The sequence below is a fragment of the Bactrocera tryoni genome, chromosome 4, assembly GCF_016617805.1.
Source record: "Bactrocera tryoni isolate S06 chromosome 4, CSIRO_BtryS06_freeze2, whole genome shotgun sequence".
Lineage (NCBI taxonomy): Eukaryota > Metazoa > Arthropoda > Insecta > Diptera > Tephritidae > Bactrocera > Bactrocera tryoni.
In genome coordinates, this window is record NC_052502.1 from 33,975,463 (window position 1) to 33,995,204 (window position 19,742).

Consider the following 19,742-nt stretch of genomic DNA (forward strand, 5'->3'; position numbering starts at 1 on the left):
AAATTTCTCTTCACACACACATATGTATCTATGCCACTGGCACACATACATACATATATGACAGGTAATGAAAGAAATAATAATAAATTTGGTGTTTTCGATTTTTTAAGCAAATCTGAAGTTAAAATTTTATCAAATTTTTTTTTTTGGAAAAACGCCATTTTGTCAAAAATCAAAATCCGTCCACCATTAGTTGTATTCATCTATAGTAGAATAAATTACTTTGATTTTTGGATTTCAATCCAATTTCTTTCAAAGTGCTTTCCACTTAACTTCTCCTTTTAAAAATTAACTTTTTTAATGGCCATGCAAGCTATCGTTACTGTTTAAAATCTTTTTTTTTTAATTTCCATTTTTACCAAAAAATCAAAACAAATTATTTTTTATTATTTTGATTATGATGCAATATAAAAAATGCATGCGAGGAAAATATCGCATGCGATAAAAACATATGTACATACATACATATGTACCGCTTCAATCGGTCTATTTTTGTTATGAGCAAATTAATTGTATTATTACAGTTAACTTTGTTTCTAGAAAATGCATTGACCTGAAACATTAATTATATGACAAGAAGAGGTAATGAATATGTTTTAAATTAATACAACAATAAAAACGTACAATTAATACAACAATCTTATTAGACATACATACAAACATGTACATACTTATATAAACACAATGCGATTCAAACGGCTTACCTTAATGTAAGTAAATTCAGCCAGAGAACATAAAATATGTCTCACATTCTCTGATTTAGCTTTGTTTTCCTAAATGACATTGCAACCGCAAAATCCAACATTTTCTCGTAAATCTCAATTGGTCCAATAAAATTACGATTTTGTATAGACATGAACGGAAACATCTAACCGAGCTATTTCCGGATTGAAAGACTGCTGTTAATATTTAAACTTGGAATCTTCTTGCTGTTACTGGACACAAGTATCATACATTTTTTGCGTGGCGATTAAACACATTTTTCGAACTACTTTTGAACATTTTTTACACTACACACATGATAAAAACACTCGCGATTCACTTTTTCACTATATTTATTCACAATTCACTATAATACCTCTATTTAAACACTTTTCCAATAGTTTTCTTTCCTTCGATGCAAAAATAACGCGAAAACTGAAGGCTTGGCGCAAACACAAGCGTCATTTTAAAAACAGGGCGAGTCAGATGCCTCATATAATCGAAAATTGTTTAATAATTTCACAACTTTTGCATTTATTACTACAAGATTTTCATGTCTAAAGGTAGTACTTAATTTCATATTTTGCAATAATAATTTAAATTTATGGAATGATCGCTTGGGCGTCAGATATTTATATTTTTAAGACGAAAAATAAAATTTTATTTTTTTTATTTAATATGGCATCATTGATCATGTTGAAGGCCATAGTTAACAGTAGTCTGGGAAAACAGTAAAACAATGTTGCTAACGCTTAATATAGCATACCTCCCAAACACGAATTATTAAAAAAAATTGCATTAAAAAAATAGATGTGTAAGCAATCGGTTTTCCGTCATAAAGCAGCTGATTTTACACACAAATCCTTTTTCATAATTATTTAAAATGTGATAAATAGCAGTCTCAACGATTTTACACAATTTTTATTTTAAAGCAGGCAACATTGTTACAAAGCGACAGTCATCTTGCATGCAAAATTTGACATTACACTTCGTTGTTGTAATTTGTTCAAGCATTGTTTTCAATTGTTAACAATTATACCATATTTTAGCAAATTTGAGCAATATAGAAGTTTAATTTTGAAATTTTTAATCAAATCGTTTGCGGACAATCCCCAAACGAATTGAAATGGAGGTCGACGAGGAAGATTTCGAGGTACCAACTTCAAGTAGCAAAGGAGAAAAGAAGCGTTTCGATGTAAAAAAGGTGAGTACGTACATTTCATTCTCAAGTTTTACAGTTAACAAAAAATACACCTTTTTTTAACTTTTAGTGGAATGCCGTCGCTTTATGGGCCTGGGGTATGCATAATATAATCAAATTTACTTATTATTTCTGTGTAGTAATTTGCTTCATTACTACATAACCTTGAACTGAAGTCCGTATAAACCCCAAATAATTACCCAAATTATTTTAGTAATACTGTCGATTTTTTTCTATTTCTAGATATTGTTGTAGACAATTGCGCTATTTGCCGTAACCATATAATGGATTTGTGTATAGAATGTCAGGCCAATCAGGCGTCTGCTACCAGCGAGGAATGTACTGTTGCTTGGGGTGTCTGTAATCATGCATTTCATTTTCATTGCATCTCCCGTTGGTTAAAAACCCGACAGGTGTGTCCATTAGACAATAGGGAATGGGAATTCCAGAAATATGGCCACTAAGCGGCGTTAACAATTTCATCGCGATAACAGAGGGATCTTGCTCTTTTTTATTTCATCTTTAAACCCACTAAGGCGCTATTGAGATCGCCTACAAATAATTTATATCGTATTTGCTATTAAACTGCAGCATTCTTGATTAAAAGCTAAATAATAATTTAGAATTAGTTTGTCAAAATGATTGCAAAATAAATGGATTTGATACCAAGTTATTTAAAAGGATGTATTATATTAAGTGTTGGTTGAATATTCTCATCGCTCAAAGTCCGCAGTAACTTTCCTTTCTTGGGTCGCAACTGCAAAACATTAAGTTTTTTCCGATAACGTCGCTTAAGACTATTTAGCAATAAATTGTAATCACTATAGCTTTTACAATAAGATATATGAAAGAACTATACCATGTCCGTCATCTGTCTATATATACGCGAAATAATGCTTCAGGGTTTGAGTTATCAGTTCGAACTTTTCCACACGTTCTTTTCTCTCCAAAAAGCTGCTCATTTGATTACGACGTTGTCCGACCGGTCCGGACAACTATCTAGACTTCCAAGCAATTTGTAGAAGCCGCATCAATGCCCTTGGAAGCAGCTACATGGACAGGGACACTTCACGTCCATTGCGTTTGCTTCCGGAATTTTTTAGAATGCTGGACCTTTGTGAACATATGTGTTATAGGAAGGCATACATTCCCACGACAATGGGGAATACGTAACCGAGATGAACCCGGATTTTTTATCCGGTCAAGTACTGTCAACTCGGGAGAATTCTGTTGCTACAACAACTGGGGAGGGCACAATAGACCAATATCTAAGGGACAACTTTAGCAAATAGCTGTCGTACTTACTTAAGTCCTTGTTTAGTAATTTGTTTTATTTGACGAGATATCTTCAAGAATTTTTGTATGGATTATTATCCAAACTACATTCTCCCGATGTATATTTTCCGAGTATACCACTATAACATATAAATACCATATCATACAAACTAACCGATCAAAATTTAGTTCTAGTATGGAAAATTTTTATTTGTGAAGGGCATTATAACGTCATTGCAACCGAAATTAACGTTTGTTTTTGTTTCTTTTATAGCATGCGACAAATACAAATACTTTATAATAAATTGGTATACTTTTCGTAATTTTTATTTCTTTAATGTATACAAATATTTAATGAAACTTTATTTAATCGGTAAAAGTATCAGTAAATTAATTCTATTTGCATTAAAACTAAATGAGATGAATGCTTTAAAGTTTGTATGTATGCTTATTTAACTAAAGTGAAAAGTTAAACTATGAGAACAAAATAAACAAATTTATTATATTATCGCTATACATACGTAAATATTGGAAAACAACTTAAAACTGTAGATATTGGCAAAGCGTAAATAATTAACTAAACATACTAAATTTTTGTTAAAACTAATATTTTTGTATTTCTTGTTTATGGAAATGCACATGCATTGGCATTTTAAGTTGAAAATAATTAATAAGCTTTTACTTATCATTACATTTTGTTTATTTTTTAATTAATTATTATTTCTACAAATTGTTTGCAATTGGTCAATTGATTTCTTGTTTTAACAATTTTATCACTCTTTCTATTTAATTTGTTGTTTAGTGCTTTGCATTAAGTGTTTTTCTTTATCTATTTTACATTCATTATATTATTGCGCTAATTTATAAGATTTCTTTTACGTTTATTAGTTTTATATGAATCAGTTTTCATATAATTAATTAATATTAATATAAAGAACACAATTGTTTTGTAATATTTACAAATCAGCTTAATGTAAAACTATCCGTTTTATGATTACACTTAAATTTATTCCATTTTTTCCTATTGTATGCTCTCTACACCACAGTTAGAGAATTTTTAGACTTTGGTATGCAAAACAAAAAAATTTATACAATTCATTATTTTTAAAACGAAAATAATATTTAAGGGTACAAATTAGTTTTGAAGTTTAAGCAGCTGAGCGCGATCTAACGGTATAATAGCCAATTTGACGTTTGATTGATTGTTATTGTATGACATTCAAGTTTCTAGCATTTGATTGGCAATTTGCATTAAACAAAAGTATCAGTACTTCTTTACGAAATAAGGAAAAAGGATTAACAGAAAATATCGGTAATGACAAATTTCATTTCATATTGCGTCATTACGACAGCATATAAAGATTATTTGAGAAATATGTTTCAATAATAAGTTAATATTTTATTGATATACTATACACATTTCTTCATTATTTTTTCCTTAGAAACCCTATATTCTTATAATATATTACCAGCATTTCCTGCATTAATATTTTGAAATTTTTTTCACTTTTTGAATTTTCTGTAGAATTTATTTTATGCATTACGATTTAAAATCATTTAGCAACATTTTAATCGGATTTTAGAACACTATTGGAGAAAATGTTTACATAGTTTGTTTTATTTACATATATGTCAAAGTTCTGTTTAATAATTAATATACGCTACCTGGCAGCGCTGAGATACTAATTTACGCTCGACTTTCATTTTTTTATTCTTTACATTTCATTCTACTATTCAATTTTATTCATTTATTTCATTAATTTCAACTTCCGGTCGCACAACCGACATTTATTAAGAATGCTTTAACTAATGTACTGAGTAATAATGAATTTTTCATTTATTTTTGTATTAATCAACTTTCAACTTTTGTTTTTAATTGCCATTTAATGGAAAGTTACAATTTTTGCGACTCCATTCGAGGCTCATATTTTATGCAGGCTTGCGTATTAATATGCTTATTTTTTTTTGCAATTTAACTATACATGATTTGAATTCGATTGATTTCTATACGTAACTTCTTAACCATTGAATTATTATTTGTATTAGGATTTTCGCTATCAATATATTTTGTTGTAGTTTTTGTTATTCTACCGCTATTCTGTTTCGTGGTTTCAGTATTCAAATACATCTCATTATTATTATAAAGAATATCTGAGAAGCTATTAGCAATTGGTTTGTGGCCCTTTTGGTTCTTCTCGTACGATCCATGTTTGTTACTGTTGTTGTTGCTTTGACCTATACACCCATGTTCATAGCTGTTAGATGGATTATTGTAGAATTTAAAGGGATTATTATCTACATAATCATCAACTTTAGCATTGCTACTTAAAGTCAATTCATTTCTTTTATTATTTATAAGTTTTTCATCTGCAATATAAAAAGTAGAGAAAAGAAGAGAAAAAAAAAAAAAAAGAAAAACTGATCAACATCATTCATATCCATACAATACACCATTTCAATGAGGAAAGTAAGAGTTACGATAAATTTCCAAACAAAAAAAAATTAAATAAAGCTGGACATTACAAAAAAAAAAAAACTATTTTCCTATGAATTTTCTAAAAGAGTTCGAAACATTTAAATATTTTCGATTTAAGCACACACCAAAAATGTTTATGATGCATAATATAAAAGCATGATTTTAGCATATTATTGAATTAACTAGAACAGGAAGATAAATTTGAAAATACATAATTTCAACACATAAATTTCACAAACCATTCCGTTTAAATATAGTGTTTGTTTGAAATTAAATTAAAATTGTGAAATTATTTTTTGTCGAAATTTTTTGTAATTGATGATAAAAATCATTATATTTGATTGCTTTCACTGTGAAAAAACAACATGTGCAAATAAATAATAAATCCAGACATTCGGTGGTGCACAAGCGGCTTTATCGAGGAAACGAAAGCCCGTTTTTGTTATGATCTTTTTGGGAAGCTTAGCTTTTAAAACTGCTTTTCAAATTTTCTATAAGTAATATTTATTTTAACCACTTTCAATTTTAATTGAGAGATTAGAAACCCACAGTTATAGTTTACGAAATTTTTCCCTGATAATGAACTTTTTTGTTATGAAATATAATATTTACTTAAGAAATTAATCATTTAATTGTCCATAATTATTCATTAATTTAATTCATTTTACTTAACCTGTAATAATCTAAAATAAACTATTACTTTACTTTGAACCAAACCGCAAAACATTTCGTACTATTCGTTAAAAAAAAATGTTGAATTTCAATTGTCGCTCAACCAGCGCTACCAAACTCACAACACAACACACGCACACACACACATAGAAAATTAACTACTAAACACGCTTTAATAGAATGCAACAACATGTGATTAAAATGCTGAAAACGGAACGCGCCTGGCGCCCGCAGCAACACTATCCAGCCAAGAACACAGCCACAAACGCAGCGACAGCACTACTGCCCTTTGCGAAACACAATGTACAACAATTGCCAACAATGAAGGTCAATTCATGAGGAGATCAGTCGTTTTCTTGACCATTAAGGTGGTGGCAACACCATTACCACCACCACCACCACTGAGTACACTGCCTAGCGCGTTTACGCTAGACACTGCTGTTGTTGTACCAATTGTCATCGTTGTTGTTGATGTGGTTGTATACGCATTGAGAGCACGCAACGACGCACTGGCAACTGCTTTGTGTGACGCGCTCGCAGCAGTGGCAGTGATCGCTGTAGAACCCATGGACAACGTGTGACCACTGGTTGTTAAATTGCGTGCGAAAGTGGGGGGCGGCAGTAAGGCACAAGAGCCGAAGGTATGTTTTGGCACGCTCGCCTGCGATAAAAACAAGGTTGGCGCCAGCGCAGCTGCTGCGCCATTCAAGTTGCTGGCAATGCAGTTGTTGTTGCCGCTAGGACCAGTTGCTGTTGCAGTCTTTGGCAAGCCAGTGATGCTGCCCGTTCCACCTAGCGGATGTTGCATGTAAGTGCTAAAGTTATTATGTGGGGTTGTAACGGTGGGTGTAACTGCGGAAGTCTGCAAGTGCTGCTGCAGCAATGTAAAGGGTTTGTGTTGCAACATTGGCGGTGCCACCACAACAGTATTTGTTGCTACTACCGGCGCGATTGTCGACGGCGGAATAGTTACAGACGTCGCTACCGTGGTGTGTGCAAAATTTATTGCTGAGGAAGCAACAATTTGCTCACGCTGGTCGTGTTTGTCACTCTGTGGCAACGATGTGGGCGCAGATGCTGTCGAGCAGGCCGACGCGAAGATGGAATTCGAAGAACACAAGCTCGAATTAGAATTCGAATGCGATTGCGGCGAAATGGCTGGCTCGGTAGGTGCATTGGATGATATTGAATGCGTTGAAGCGTTGGCCATCAACGATGCATTTGCGCGTGTACTAATGCTGGTGTCAGCACTGACGTTAGTGCTGGTCGTGGGTGTGACAGCAACCGCCGAATGTGTTGTGTTGGTGGCATTCGAAGCAATTGTAGACTCGCTCATGTCGCCCGTTTCATTTTCACACTCGGCGCTGCTACCGCTGGTATTGAACGGAGTGCTATTTAGGCTAGTATTTGAACTAATCGCTGGAATGTCGATTGTGTGCGTCTCATTGCCAAATATCAAACGTAGTCGCTTTTTTTGTGGCGTGTGCACCGCACAGCCGTTAGCATCAGTGGCCAGTGGGGGCAGTACAGCAGCTTGTGGACTGGACTGTGCGGCTGGTACACCCGCCGGGGGCGTGGTAGAAACTTCAACATTCATACTATGCGATAATTCATCAGCAGCATTGTAGCGTTGATGCTGCCGATGGCGACTACGGTGTCGATGGTGATGATGGTGCTCTTTATTCGTTTTGTGACGCTTTTTACGCTTTAGCGGAATGCTATCAAAGTCACCACCGTGTTCGGAAATACCTTCCATGCGTAAAATCTCATACTCCACCGGTTCGGCGGAATGAGATGAGGCACGACTGAATGAACCGTTAAAACTGCTACTCTCGTCGCTCAGGCTAGTCCCCGATTCTATAACTTCGTCGAGTATTGGGGAACGCTTCATACGCAGCGTCAACTTCAAGCGCCGCTCCGGTGTCTTCAAGAGTGTTTCCATGGCCGTAACAGCAACAACAGGCGCGCAGTTTCTATCGACTGTACCGTGTGTCGCAGCTTTGTCTTGCACATCATTCTCGCTACCGTTGCGATTATTAACGTCATGCACTTGTTGTTCCGTTAGCTGAGATAGACTCCGCTTACGCGTTGTTATAGTGCCATTTGTTGTTGGTATTGTACTGATATCGGTTTTAATAGCGATGCGTTGCTGATTTCGACGAGTTGCACGTTGTGCGTGTGTTTGCATAGAATCTTTCGCAAGACACGTCCCAATAGATTCTTGCGCTTGTGTCACTGACGCCTCTTCAAATGAATCTATTAAATTTTTTCGATAACTTGGACTAATACTTTTATTTCTAATGTGAGTGGTGCCTGTGGCATTCACTCCATTCTCATCGTCAGCATGGCAAAGTGCTGAGCTTGGGTCAAAGTTGGTAACTTCTTGCATAGTGGCTGTGTTAGCATAGTGTCTGCTAGTCGGCAACCTATCCGCAATTCCGCTAAAGAACTCATTTGAATCATTAGCACTACTACTACTACTACAATTACTACTTAAACTACTGCTATTGTTAGAACTATTTTTACTGTTATAAATATTACGATTCGTATGGGCATCAGTGGCAGTTGATTTTAATTCCGTGCCAATGCTTGACGCGGTTGTATCACTATTGTGTGCAGTCGACTGATGCTGGTGGTGATTGCGCAGTATACGCCCGCCGCTGTTGTTATGCAAAGTTGCGGCGGCGGCGGCGCGAGTCAGTCCATTGCGCAGGCGTATTGGTTTGTCATGTCGCTGGCGTTCGGTGCCTTTAGACAGTCCGACCTTTTCGTCTCCCACAACTGTTGCTGTTCTGGCAACATCAATTGCTGCGTCGGTGCGTTGTTGTTGTTCCATGTCATTATCAATTTCCTCGTCCATTTCATTGAAATCATTTGTATCCCTTAGATCGCAGCATTCTTCCGTTTCCTCTGCACATTCCGCTGCTGCAGCACGTGTTTGTCTGCTGCTAGTGCTACGTGTAAGATAGCCACTTGTCTTGTTGTTGTACGAATTAGTTTTATGCACAACATTGCTAGGATTTTTTCGTATTGGCCGTCGTGCCACAGTAGTGGCTGCGCTCGACTTTGGTTCAGCCGCTGCATTTGTTGCATTCGCTTTGGCCACGGCACCGGCGCTGGCGTTACGGGACACAGCTGTTACGGCACTTACAGAAAGTTCGTCCGCTGAACCAGAAGATATCGTGCTGCTGGTGCTGTTTACTCGTGCCGATTTGCGTAGCGATTCTCTCCCTACATTAAAACTGCTACCACCTACTTTACTACCTGATATGGTATCAGTTGCAGAATGTTTGCCATTAATATCTTGCTGCGATACATGTTGATGAGAGTGATGCTGCTGATGATGATGATGCCGTTGGTATGTGTTGGCCATGATCATTTCGGCATCGTATTTGGTCATACCTTTTTGTCGCAATTCCTTCATCGTTAACGGGGTCACTACCACAGTAGGTTGTTGTTTTTTCATTGTTTCTAAATTAGGGACTTCCATAGCAATGCCGGCGTCACCTTCCGTCTTCTTGGCAATCTGAGCCCCTGCAGAGCTTTCAGTAGTTGTGGGTGCGTTTGCCGCACACGTGTTTGTATCAAGGTGTGTTGAATTTGTAGAGTTGGCACGGCTTTTAATACGATTTATACGATTGTCAGTTTCACGTAATCGATAACCACCACTTGCAGATGGATCATGCGAGTTTATACCAATTACACAAGCTCCACTTAACCCCATTGCTAAGGCACCAGCATCGCTGCCAGTGTGGCCGTTTATAACCTTACCGGCAAATGCGCCGGTTCCACGCCGCTCACAAGTTTCACACTCACAATAACAGTTGCCATCGCCGAAAAAGTCCTCCCCATAAAAACAGGTAATTTCTTCACCAACTTCAATATCGCGTAACACTTTCACACATGCGGTATCGCGTCCAGTGGCAACAAATTTACAATTCGCCCGACAGTCGTGATTTATATAAGCAGCAGGTCCCAGCCATAACTGGGCACAGTTTTTTCGACAGCTGTACATAACAGAAAAATCATTTTTGCCTGTATGCAATAAAGCAGCTTCTTCAGCTTCAGACAACTCAGCAATGCAACCAACCAAGCATTCGATTTTATCATTCTTTGACCACCGCTTTGTCGAACTGATTTTGGCACCCTTCTGACCTTCGAGTGAGTAACGATAACATGCCTCAATTACAAAACCACTATCCTTATCAAACACACGTAAATAACGAATTATCTGAAAATATCATATGGGTAAACATTAATAAAAAAATATACATATGTTTATTATGAAGTTGTATTGAACAAATCTATTTTAAGCATAGAATAAAAAATCTTACATGATCGTGTAGTCGCTTGAAGCTTATTTTGTTTTTACTTTTAAAACTTCTTGGTATCCAAGGGCCATTAAATATCTTTTTTACCGCCACATCATAATTTTGTGTTGCAATAAAATCATCCACTACAGCTTTTAACTGAGCACTATCCACTTTGAGTGGACGATATCGAATGTTCATTTTATGCGTCTGAAAACCCAAATGCGGGTCCAAAATCAGTGAAGTTGCTAGGTCATCGTTTTCGGAAAGTTCTTTTGGTGTCATCCCCGTCGACTGTGAAAGTCGACTAACACTATTACTAGCAGCTCCATTTGTGCCGCCAATCGTACTGCCTAAATGATAGCCATTTGTGTATGCATTGTATGTACTCTGATGTTGGGCATGACCATTTGAACTGCTATGGGTATTACTTCCGCCATTATTATGTGAAGACATCGAATTTGTTTTGCCACTAGTATTATGATGACCTGTGTTATGAGCTGAATGATGGTAACTAGACGTACTATTATTTGAGGTGGAGGAGATTGCGTTGGACGAAGAATTTCCGCTTTTGCTATTGCTGCCAGTATCACCACCACCACGCCGCTGATGATTCGAACCAACAACCATTGTCTTCCTGTCACTGCCGCTGATGCTTAGGCACCTGCTTAACAGTTAACAGTCACTATAATAAAAAATACAATAATTAAATTAATAAGTATGTCAAAACATAACAATGTATAACAATTATCAATTTAAAACTGGTTGGCAATCATTGTTTTGCTTCCCCTGATGTGTTAAGGTGAAACTAAATATGGCTTATTGAGTAGGTATTTTGGAAAGTTGTGTAAAATGTTATAAGACGTACAATATTCTAACTATCCTCCTGCTATTGCACAAGAGTTATTTTAAACTGGAAATACAATTGATTTTTCCAAATAATTATAAAAAAAACTGACTGTCATACAAAACTAAAGTGACTGGTAGAGTTGTCGCCGTCTCCAAAATATATCTAATATATATGTATACAAAGTCCGTATTCCTTTGGCATACAATATTTGCAAGCAATCTGGCGTTTCACAAAACATTGGACAGTTCAAAACTTTTTATTCTTATCCTTTATATTTTAAATAGCAATCACTGTCAATTAATTTTTCATTCATCAAATTAAAGCACTAACATGCCTGTTTTGATCTTGTCACAGAAAAGCCAGCGGTAGCTATAATTGAACGCACTCGATAAAAAAAAGGGCTAAACTTTCGCATTCGTATTCAGCTTTAAGTGAGAGCGAAACGACTGTTTAGCAGTGGAGCACGCTGTGTCGCGATACTTGCGCAGCCCTGTCGCGAAATCGCATCAGCTGTCGAAGCCGACCAATGCCACTATTGCAGTAATATGCTTTTCCGTCGTTTAAAAAGTACAGAAACACAAAAAATTCAATCAAAAGTCATTCACTACATACTTCGAACCCATAAATATGGATTAGTTTTATAATAACACAGCAAATAAACTTTATTAGATCACTTAATATCGAATGGTTTTCTGCCGAAATGGTACCCGTTCAATACACCTCAATTAACAATCACAATATGTGTACTTCTGAAGACAAAGGGAATAATCACATTACAAAGTCTACACCTTTCTATTCACGTTGGTACAAACGAGATAACACTATACTGAAAGGCATAACTGGAAAAAATTACCAGCCAGCGTCAACAGCAAAATTGAGAAAATGCAAGAAAAAAACACCGTCGTCCTCAAGAACGAAAAAAATTTTACCTGTATAAATACATTTTTGCAATTATTTACCAGATTAAAAGCCGCTATGAAAATAGCTCCCATAGATCTGCAAATTGTTAAACGATATCTTCAGCTGCTTTCAATTTGCAAACAATTTACAGCCGATTATTTTTCCAACCTAAACTTCCTTCTGCTCAACTTTTCTGACTGCTGTCTTGCTGTCTAGCCGTCTGTGCTGGCGAGAAACTCCGAGCGAGCTCTCACGCACAAAACACAGAAGTTTCAACTTCTTTGTTTTCGCTTCCCTCACGCCATTACACCCTCTATAAAATCGTTTTTTTTCTTAATCACTTTAATCTATTAGTAGAGATAAGCTCAAATATTGCTGCGTAAAAATAATAAAAATATATAGAATTCTGAATTCACGTTCACTTCACAACGAATAAAAAAGAAACAGAAACCACAAAAATTCTTAGCAGCGTCTTCGACTTCGTTGTAGTTGTCCTCGTTCGTCGTCGCGATAATAAACTCGTACCGAAACCACCAAAAATCGTCTGCCATAAGCAATTATAGCATGAACACACGGGCAATAATATATTGCTACATTATAAAACACTTTATCGAATTTTACTCAATCTAATTTTAAGCTTATTCATTTATCTTTAATTTAATTTATCTATAATTATTCTACAGGTTATGCATAATATTTAGGAACCTGGATAATATACATTATTATTCTTTAGTGTTGCACGAATTGTTGTAATCTAGCAACACAGAAGAGTAACTCAAATTTGAAAATATCAATTCATCAAATATACATATATTTTTTGTGATCGCTGTTTATTATACTTATTTTTTTAAATCCTTGGAATATGTCGGATATAATGGAATTATCTGACGATATCCGTGATATATTTTGTAAATATAAGGAGAAGCAAAAGGCAGACCTTTTTCGAACACTTAATGACGTAAAATGTTGTGAATGCGGCCATCAATCACGTATGCGGACTGTTCAAAATAAAGTATCCATGTGAATTACAAGATTTAAATATTTACGGTGTTCTCCTGACATTATGCCAATATCTTTTCAGCTATCGGAAAATGACAATTTTTTATCAATTGATTTTATCCATTTTAACCGTATTGCTTTTGATGGCCTTTTACGCATTATGGGCTGCCAGACGTTATAACCATGTACGTCTCTTTGGAACTAGCGCCTGTGCCTCCACTTTTTTGTGGACATATGACGACTGCACTGTAGCTCATTAGATTATTATGTTGCTTTACTGGATACAAAAAAAACAATGTATTTCTAAATTGCCAGAATAAGAAGTGTAAAAAAAATATATAAAAAAAAATAATTTTTTTATTTACATCTTCATTTCAATCAAGATGACAGCAGCAGAACAAAAGCGAAAAGTAAAAGAGTTTAACGAAACCTGAGCTGTAGAGTTGACGAATGTAATAGATTTATGATGTGACTTTACCGTATCGTTGAAACTGTTTATACAAATAACTTAAAGTTTCAATGAACATAAATATAGTTTTAATGCAAGTCTTTATTTAATAAATTACGATGAAAGAAAATATTTTTATCTACCTGAAAAAAATTCTGGGAAACAAAATATTTTTCCAGACGAATATTTGCAATTTTCTGGCAACTCTAAAATAATATTGTGAATACAACCCTGAAATATGTACTTATATTTGCGCCTTTGTCATTTGTCATTCGTGAATTTATTTTGAGCAGTGCAAAAGGTCCCAAAAAATTCATTCGTTAGATTTACAGGACTGTTGCAATCGTTTAAAACCAAATATTTGGAATATATTGAAGCAATTATATTGCGTTTTGTCGTGAATACAAGATCTGAAAGTTTTGATAAATTGTAAAGAAAAGGTGCGTTTCGGTGACGGTAAAAACATAGAGCTGTAGAGCAATCAAAGTTTTCTAAATATACCATAAACATTTGTGCATGTGTGTATACATATATTATTTGACTTATTCTTAATTTCAGAAATAGAATATCAAGATGCCTATTACCTTGCAATCATCAGACAACGAAAACTTCGAAACTGACGTGCAAATCGCAAAATGCTCAGGTACAATAAAAACAATGTTGGAAGATTGCGGCATGGATGATAGCGAAAACGCTACTGTTCCATTACCTAATGTGAATTCTGCCATACTGCGTAAAGTACTTACATGGGCTACGTATCACAAAGACGATCCACAACCAACCGAAGATGATGAGAACAAAGAAAAACGTACCGATGATATCTCCTCCTGGGATGCAGATTTTTTGAAAGTTGATCAGGGCACACTCTTTGAACTAATTTTAGCCGCTAATTACTTGGATATTAAAGGGTTGCTGGATGTAACTTGTAAAACTGTGGCAAATATGATTAAAGGTAAAACACCCGAAGAGATCCGGAAAACTTTCAATATCAAAAACGATTTCACGCCAGCAGAAGAGGAACAAGTTCGTAAAGAGAACGAATGGTGTGAGGAAAAATAAAGTAGTATATATTCAAAACACAATAGCCCTTATATTAACTAATGTATAAAAAAAATATTACTATAAAGGAGAGATCAGTATAAAATTTTAATCAAAATTTTATGGCTTGAATTGTCACTGCTGAGATTCCTTTAAAATCTCTTAACATATTTAAACAATATTTCGCAATAAATGTAATTGATTTTCCCCAAAAACGATACGAAGTTTTGTAATAATGGTATAATTTTGATTGTGTATTCATTATTTATTTACAATATTATATTTTTTTAAAGCTAACTAAGAAAAAAGTTAATAATATGTATTTCTTCGGTTGATTGTTTTAGTTTCTACCGTTCAAATATATGTATATACATATGTTCATACATATATTGTTTGTAAGAGTGCTTTCGGAACGTACCGGGATTTGATACCTGACAAACAGTCAACTCGGAATCATTCTTCAAAATTGTTTTTGGGGAAGTTTTGTGTCACTACAACAACAACAAAATTGTTTATATTCTACGAAATACTTGATATCCCGAATTTGGTACCTGACACAAACAGTTAACTCGGAAGCATTCCTGAAAATTGTTTTTAGGAAAGTTTATAGTCACACAACAACAACAAAAGGCCTTATTTTCTATTTCGACGAAATACACGATTTCGTATTCCATCAACTTTATGTTGCGTTCGCACCGAAACTACACTTAAGTATAAAGCAAATTCAAAGAGCTCTTTAGATTAAAAGTATTTAATCCGTAAATTTTTGGGAAAAGTCGTCCTTGTAGACTTTTACCTAATTCTTTACCATAAACTATTGTGATAAACTTACATATGTAGAAGTTGGTATGGTGGCGATTAATGCTGCAGGTATTTAAGAGAACAAAAAGGGTCGAATTCTACATTCGACTTAAGAAAGACCTTTTCATAATTTGTTAGAAGAGCTTTTATTTATAGAAGAGCTTTTATATTTTTACCCTGAGCAGGGATATTAAGTTTTTCACGAAATTTGTGGATACTCTATAAAATATGAACGTATTATATAATTGATCGGCAAGACAAGCTGAATCGATTTAGTCATATGGTCTGTCTATCCGTCCGGCGGTCTGTATTTAGTCCCTCAGTTTTTGAGATATTGATTTGAAATTTGACATATCAACGTCCTTTTCTCCCCAAGAAGCTGTTCATTTGTTGGAAAGTTGTTGTAACAAGTACCTAGACCCTGCTTGGGGGGAAAGTAGCATGCTGGCTGTCATCGAGTTCACTTAACGGGAAGCCCAAAAAACGAGCTGTTTCGACGGCTACGGACCACAGGGAGAAAGGAGATGGCTTCAAAAGGTGATTAGTATCGTACGGTGAACCGTTGTATGCAGGACATAAGATGGGTAAGTCGGGGTATACAAGGGGAGACTTGGAGGAAAATATTTAATGGTCATCGCAGTCATCTAACAGGAAGAAGTAGTCTACCCAGGAAACCAAGTTTATCGAGAGGGGTCTTAGATAAGTAGGATTCAATATGCATTCAAAGAGGTGGTTGGAGTCATGCGAGAACTCTTTGCACGCAGGACAATTTAGTATTTAGAGGACAATTCTGTAGTTTAACCTGCTACAAAATCCAAACGGAATTTGCGAAAGGGCCATTCCTGACTCTCGGGGCAACTCGAGCTCTCTATCTGCTTTAGGAATTGCTTTATCTTCAAGTATACCATTCACTGATAGGGAGTTGGTGAAGGTGTTAATGGCTCCGCTGTGAATGACAGTCAGTCAGTCAGTCGTTCCCATGACAGTCGGGTCTACGTAACCGGAACGGACCCGGATTTTTATCCGGCCAAGGACTGTCAACTCGGCAGAATTCTGTCGCTACAACAACAACAACAGTCAGTCAGTCCAGCCGACGATACTAGTGCTATGTAGATAATGACCAGCCGGCCGGTTGCTTTTCCCCAGGTTTTGCCGGCTAGCGACTTGATACTTTGGCAATAATCGCGCTCCTTTGCGAAGTAAAGGAGGCTGTCAAGTGTATGGTCCATACTGTTTCGCCCAGTTAATATAGTCGCTGTGGATAGATTGATATATGTATTGGTAGAATTGTGCCCTCTGATTCTTTCACATTATTTCGTTCAATCCTAAAACCCTTCAGATGCTTGAGGGATTGATGGATTTAATGTAGTTTTGCCTCGGAATGATTTCTGGAAGCGTCAGCCTTCTTCTAGCTACAGCATCGCATGTCACGATATTTGCACTGGTGTCTTCGAGTTTAGCTCACAGCACCGACAAGTCTCGTCAGAGTACATTTCTGTGCAAATGCTCGTTCAGTCGGCAGTATCCTCTAAAAAATCATGTTATTATACTTAAGTTATTTTTACTAAATAAAAACATTTTTATATCTTCTGGTGTTGTAGCCGTTTGTCTTATTCCGCCACTACTAATCAGTACCTTTCTTTATTTTCTTTTTTTTCATGTCTCAGTTCCTTCTTTATCGTGTGTCTACTTAATGGATAGAAGGGCATAGGGCCCGTCTGCGGGCCGCTTCTTTCACAAGTTTGTTTGCTATTTCCTTTCCTGCAATACCTTTAAGTACGGAACCCAGAATAGCCAAACTTTATTCCGTTCGTCTACTGCATTTAGTTTCATGACACATTCCCACACTATCCATAAGTTGATTAATAGTCATTCTACTGAGTATGACTTCACATACATATGTAAGGTGATGGTAAATATTTCTGCTCGGAGCATGCTAGGGTATACATAAGTATTGGCAGCTTTGTCCTTTGGCCCATTATCCTCGCACCAATTACTTTTGGAGTCTTGGCTCCAACTGTGTACCACATCGTGTTGCCTTTAATGGTTGTGGATAATCGCCTACATGGCCTTTAAGTTGCACAATGTTAAACTTATTGGCCTGAAGAACTTGGCTTGGCTCCGCTAGAACTCTACTTATAAATTTTGAAATACAGAGATATGTATATGTTCGAGGGTTCTCGCAAGTGAGATCTTATATAACTAGTGTCAAATTATCTTTCATTTCTCTTACCTGATCTTTGGAAGTCCATGACTGCTACACTAGAGCGATGGCCATTTAATTCGAGCCCATAAACGCCTCATCCCTTTTGACCAGCTCTTTCGGAGGAAGCATTGCTACCCTGACAACTTTTATAACCTCAGGATTGCTGTGTCTTCGGCCAGGTCTTAGTGTATGTGGCTTCGGAGCAGTTGACCTCTCCTGTTGTCTAGTCGATGTCACTTCTCTTCTCGACTCTTTAATTTGAAGATATGGAAGATGAGACACTTTCCGCATCTCTTCTATGAGTATGTCTGCTCGTGATGTTCTGTGTCGTGCTTGCTATTTTAGCGATTTATTTCGTGGTAAGCGGTCTCTTGAGCTTCTTTCGGAAGCTTTTGGCTGGTGGAGGGACAGTCATCTTCCCGTATACTTATATTCGCCCAAAAGGGCAGGAAACTCCGGAAACAGGGTCCTTGAATAGTGGTGATGACCAAGCTGTTAAGCTTCCGCACCAACGACAAAGTGACTACCATCGAGGAGGCAAACGGTCCTAGTATCTGAAGAACATCCGAGGTTAAAGTATTTATTATTTACATACTTAGTATGTATGTACATACAAACTAACTTCAACCGAACTTAGACTTTTTCACCTTTTCACTTTCGAATATATTAAAATTAATATAAATTAATTAGTATTGAATCCTGTTCATAAGAAGTTAGAAATGTGTTCAATTGAAAAAGCTTTTAGTGTCAATAATTTTGTTCAACATTTTGCGTTTGGAAACATATCTTTTTGCAAAAAACAATAGAAAGATCATAATAGGGAATACTAAAGAAAAATATAGATTTTTGATAACCGGCGGTTATCGTCCTAAGATAGATAATTTGGCAAAATATGTTGTCTCCATACGAGGAAAAAAATATGAAAGGTTTTTTGGAGATGATCACAATTGTGGTGGCTCCATAATCTCACCCAAAGTTATTCTGACTGCAGCACATTGCGTTTGTATGATGTAATAATTTGAGGTTCGTGTAAAAAAATCTGAATGGGTATATAGATAAATACTTCTCTAAACTCAGCGGTACCCGAATAGAATTGAGACCGTCTGATTTATTGGTCATAGCTGGAACTCCGAGGCGCTTGGTTGTTACTGAAAAAACACAAGCCTTAAAAGTTGATAGAGTTATTAGCCACGCCTACTACGACCCTGAGACTATGCACAATGATATTGCTTTGTTATTGCTGCTAAAAAATATGTATATATGAAGACGGTGTTTCAGCACAGAGGATCAGTCTGCAAACCAACTCATTACCTCCTCATACAAAATGCACCGTGCTTGGATGGGGTCGAATTTTTAGCGTGAGTAAAAGCTATTATAATACAATAAAAGGGTACTTCAACTGTTAATTATTCTAGCTGGGTCCGATGCCAGATTTAATATTACACGCCGATATCTATATAATGCCAACTGAATTCTGTGAAGAGAGAGACGATGATTTTTTTTTTGGCATGATATGTGCTACCGATGAGGATGATTTTGAGAAAGATTCGTGCGCTGGTGATTCGGGTGGCCCGCTGATATGTAATGGCAGTGTAATAAAATCACTCATCGCATTTTTTGTAGTGAAATGAAAAAACAAGAAAACGTTGAGTTTGCCACACATCTTCAAAACACCTTTGGTGCTAGCGAGATTAGTGATGGTTATAGCATTGAAGAAGTCAGCAAATTTTCAGACTTTGCTTGTCAGATGGACCCCCCAATCGCTAAAACAGATGCTGTGAAAGTAGAAGAGGAGATCAAAGCATTACATCTTCATTGGGGCAAGTACATACACGTTCGTAACTATGGTAGGAATAGCAAATGT

General features: G+C 36.1%; 4 protein-coding genes and 1 pseudogene across 6 annotated transcripts; 4 read left to right on the forward strand and 1 right to left on the reverse strand.

The window, feature by feature from the left end:
* Positions 1-1,602: 1,602 nt before the first annotated feature.
* LOC120775661 (RING-box protein 1A) lies at positions 1,603-2,576 on the forward strand. The gene is made up of 3 exons (XM_040105929.1): positions 1,603-1,906; positions 1,974-2,001; positions 2,147-2,576. Exons 1-3 carry the CDS (start codon positions 1,829-1,831, stop codon positions 2,365-2,367), a joined length of 327 nt encoding a protein of 108 aa, XP_039961863.1. The 5' UTR covers positions 1,603-1,828; the 3' UTR covers positions 2,368-2,576.
* Positions 2,577-5,551: 2,975 nt separating this feature from the next.
* Positions 5,552-12,901, reverse strand: LOC120773754 (histone-lysine N-methyltransferase Suv4-20). Of its 3 annotated transcripts, none has more exons than XM_040102820.1 (3): positions 12,446-12,901; positions 10,661-11,321; positions 5,552-10,557 (listed from the first exon to the last, which is right to left on the reverse strand). In XM_040102820.1, the coding sequence occupies exons 2-3, from the start codon at positions 11,264-11,266 to the stop codon at positions 6,655-6,657; spliced, it is 4,509 nt and encodes a 1,502-aa protein (XP_039958754.1). In that variant the 5' UTR covers positions 11,267-11,321; positions 12,446-12,901; the 3' UTR covers positions 5,552-6,654. The 3 variants fall into 3 exon arrangements, with proteins under 3 accessions (XP_039958754.1, XP_039958756.1, XP_039958755.1); XM_040102822.1 differs by lacking the exon at positions 12,446-12,901 and adding an exon at positions 12,106-12,208; XM_040102821.1 differs by lacking the exon at positions 12,446-12,901 and adding an exon at positions 12,099-12,208.
* A 136-nt stretch (positions 12,902-13,037) lies between these two features.
* LOC120775309 lies at positions 13,038-13,691 on the forward strand. The gene is made up of 2 exons (XM_040105444.1): positions 13,038-13,406; positions 13,468-13,691. The coding sequence occupies exons 1-2, from the start codon at positions 13,249-13,251 to the stop codon at positions 13,643-13,645; spliced, it is 336 nt and encodes a 111-aa protein (XP_039961378.1). The 5' UTR covers positions 13,038-13,248; the 3' UTR covers positions 13,646-13,691.
* A 408-nt stretch (positions 13,692-14,099) lies between these two features.
* Positions 14,100-15,089, forward strand: LOC120775822 (S-phase kinase-associated protein 1). Its single transcript, XM_040106177.1, has 2 exons — positions 14,100-14,273; positions 14,392-15,089. Exon 2 carries the CDS (start codon positions 14,407-14,409, stop codon positions 14,890-14,892), a length of 486 nt encoding a protein of 161 aa, XP_039962111.1. The 5' UTR covers positions 14,100-14,273; positions 14,392-14,406; the 3' UTR covers positions 14,893-15,089.
* Positions 15,090-17,832: 2,743 nt separating this feature from the next.
* On the forward strand, positions 17,833-19,509 carry LOC120773809 (annotated as a pseudogene).
* Positions 19,510-19,742: the final 233 nt, after the last annotated feature.

Coding starts and splice junctions, on each gene's coding strand:
- LOC120775661 (XM_040105929.1), top strand. CDS start 1,829: ATGGAGGTCGACGAGGAAGATTTCGAGGTACCAACTTCAAGTAGCAAA. Junction 1,907..1,973: donor AGCGTTTCGATGTAAAAAAG/GTGAGTACGTAC, acceptor TTTAACTTTTAG/TGGAATGCCGTCGCTTTATG. Junction 2,002..2,146: donor CGTCGCTTTATGGGCCTGGG/GTATGCATAATA, acceptor TTCTATTTCTAG/ATATTGTTGTAGACAATTGC.
- LOC120773754 (XM_040102820.1), bottom strand. CDS start 11,266: ATGGTTGTTGGTTCGAATCATCAGCGGCGTGGTGGTGGTGATACTGGC. Junction 10,558..10,660: donor TCAAGCGACTACACGATCAT/GTAAGATTTTTT, acceptor TGATATTTTCAG/ATAATTCGTTATTTACGTGT.
- LOC120775309 (XM_040105444.1), top strand. CDS start 13,249: ATGTCGGATATAATGGAATTATCTGACGATATCCGTGATATATTTTGT. Junction 13,407..13,467: donor GTTCAAAATAAAGTATCCAT/GTGAATTACAAG, acceptor ATATCTTTTCAG/CTATCGGAAAATGACAATTT.
- LOC120775822 (XM_040106177.1), top strand. CDS start 14,407: ATGCCTATTACCTTGCAATCATCAGACAACGAAAACTTCGAAACTGAC.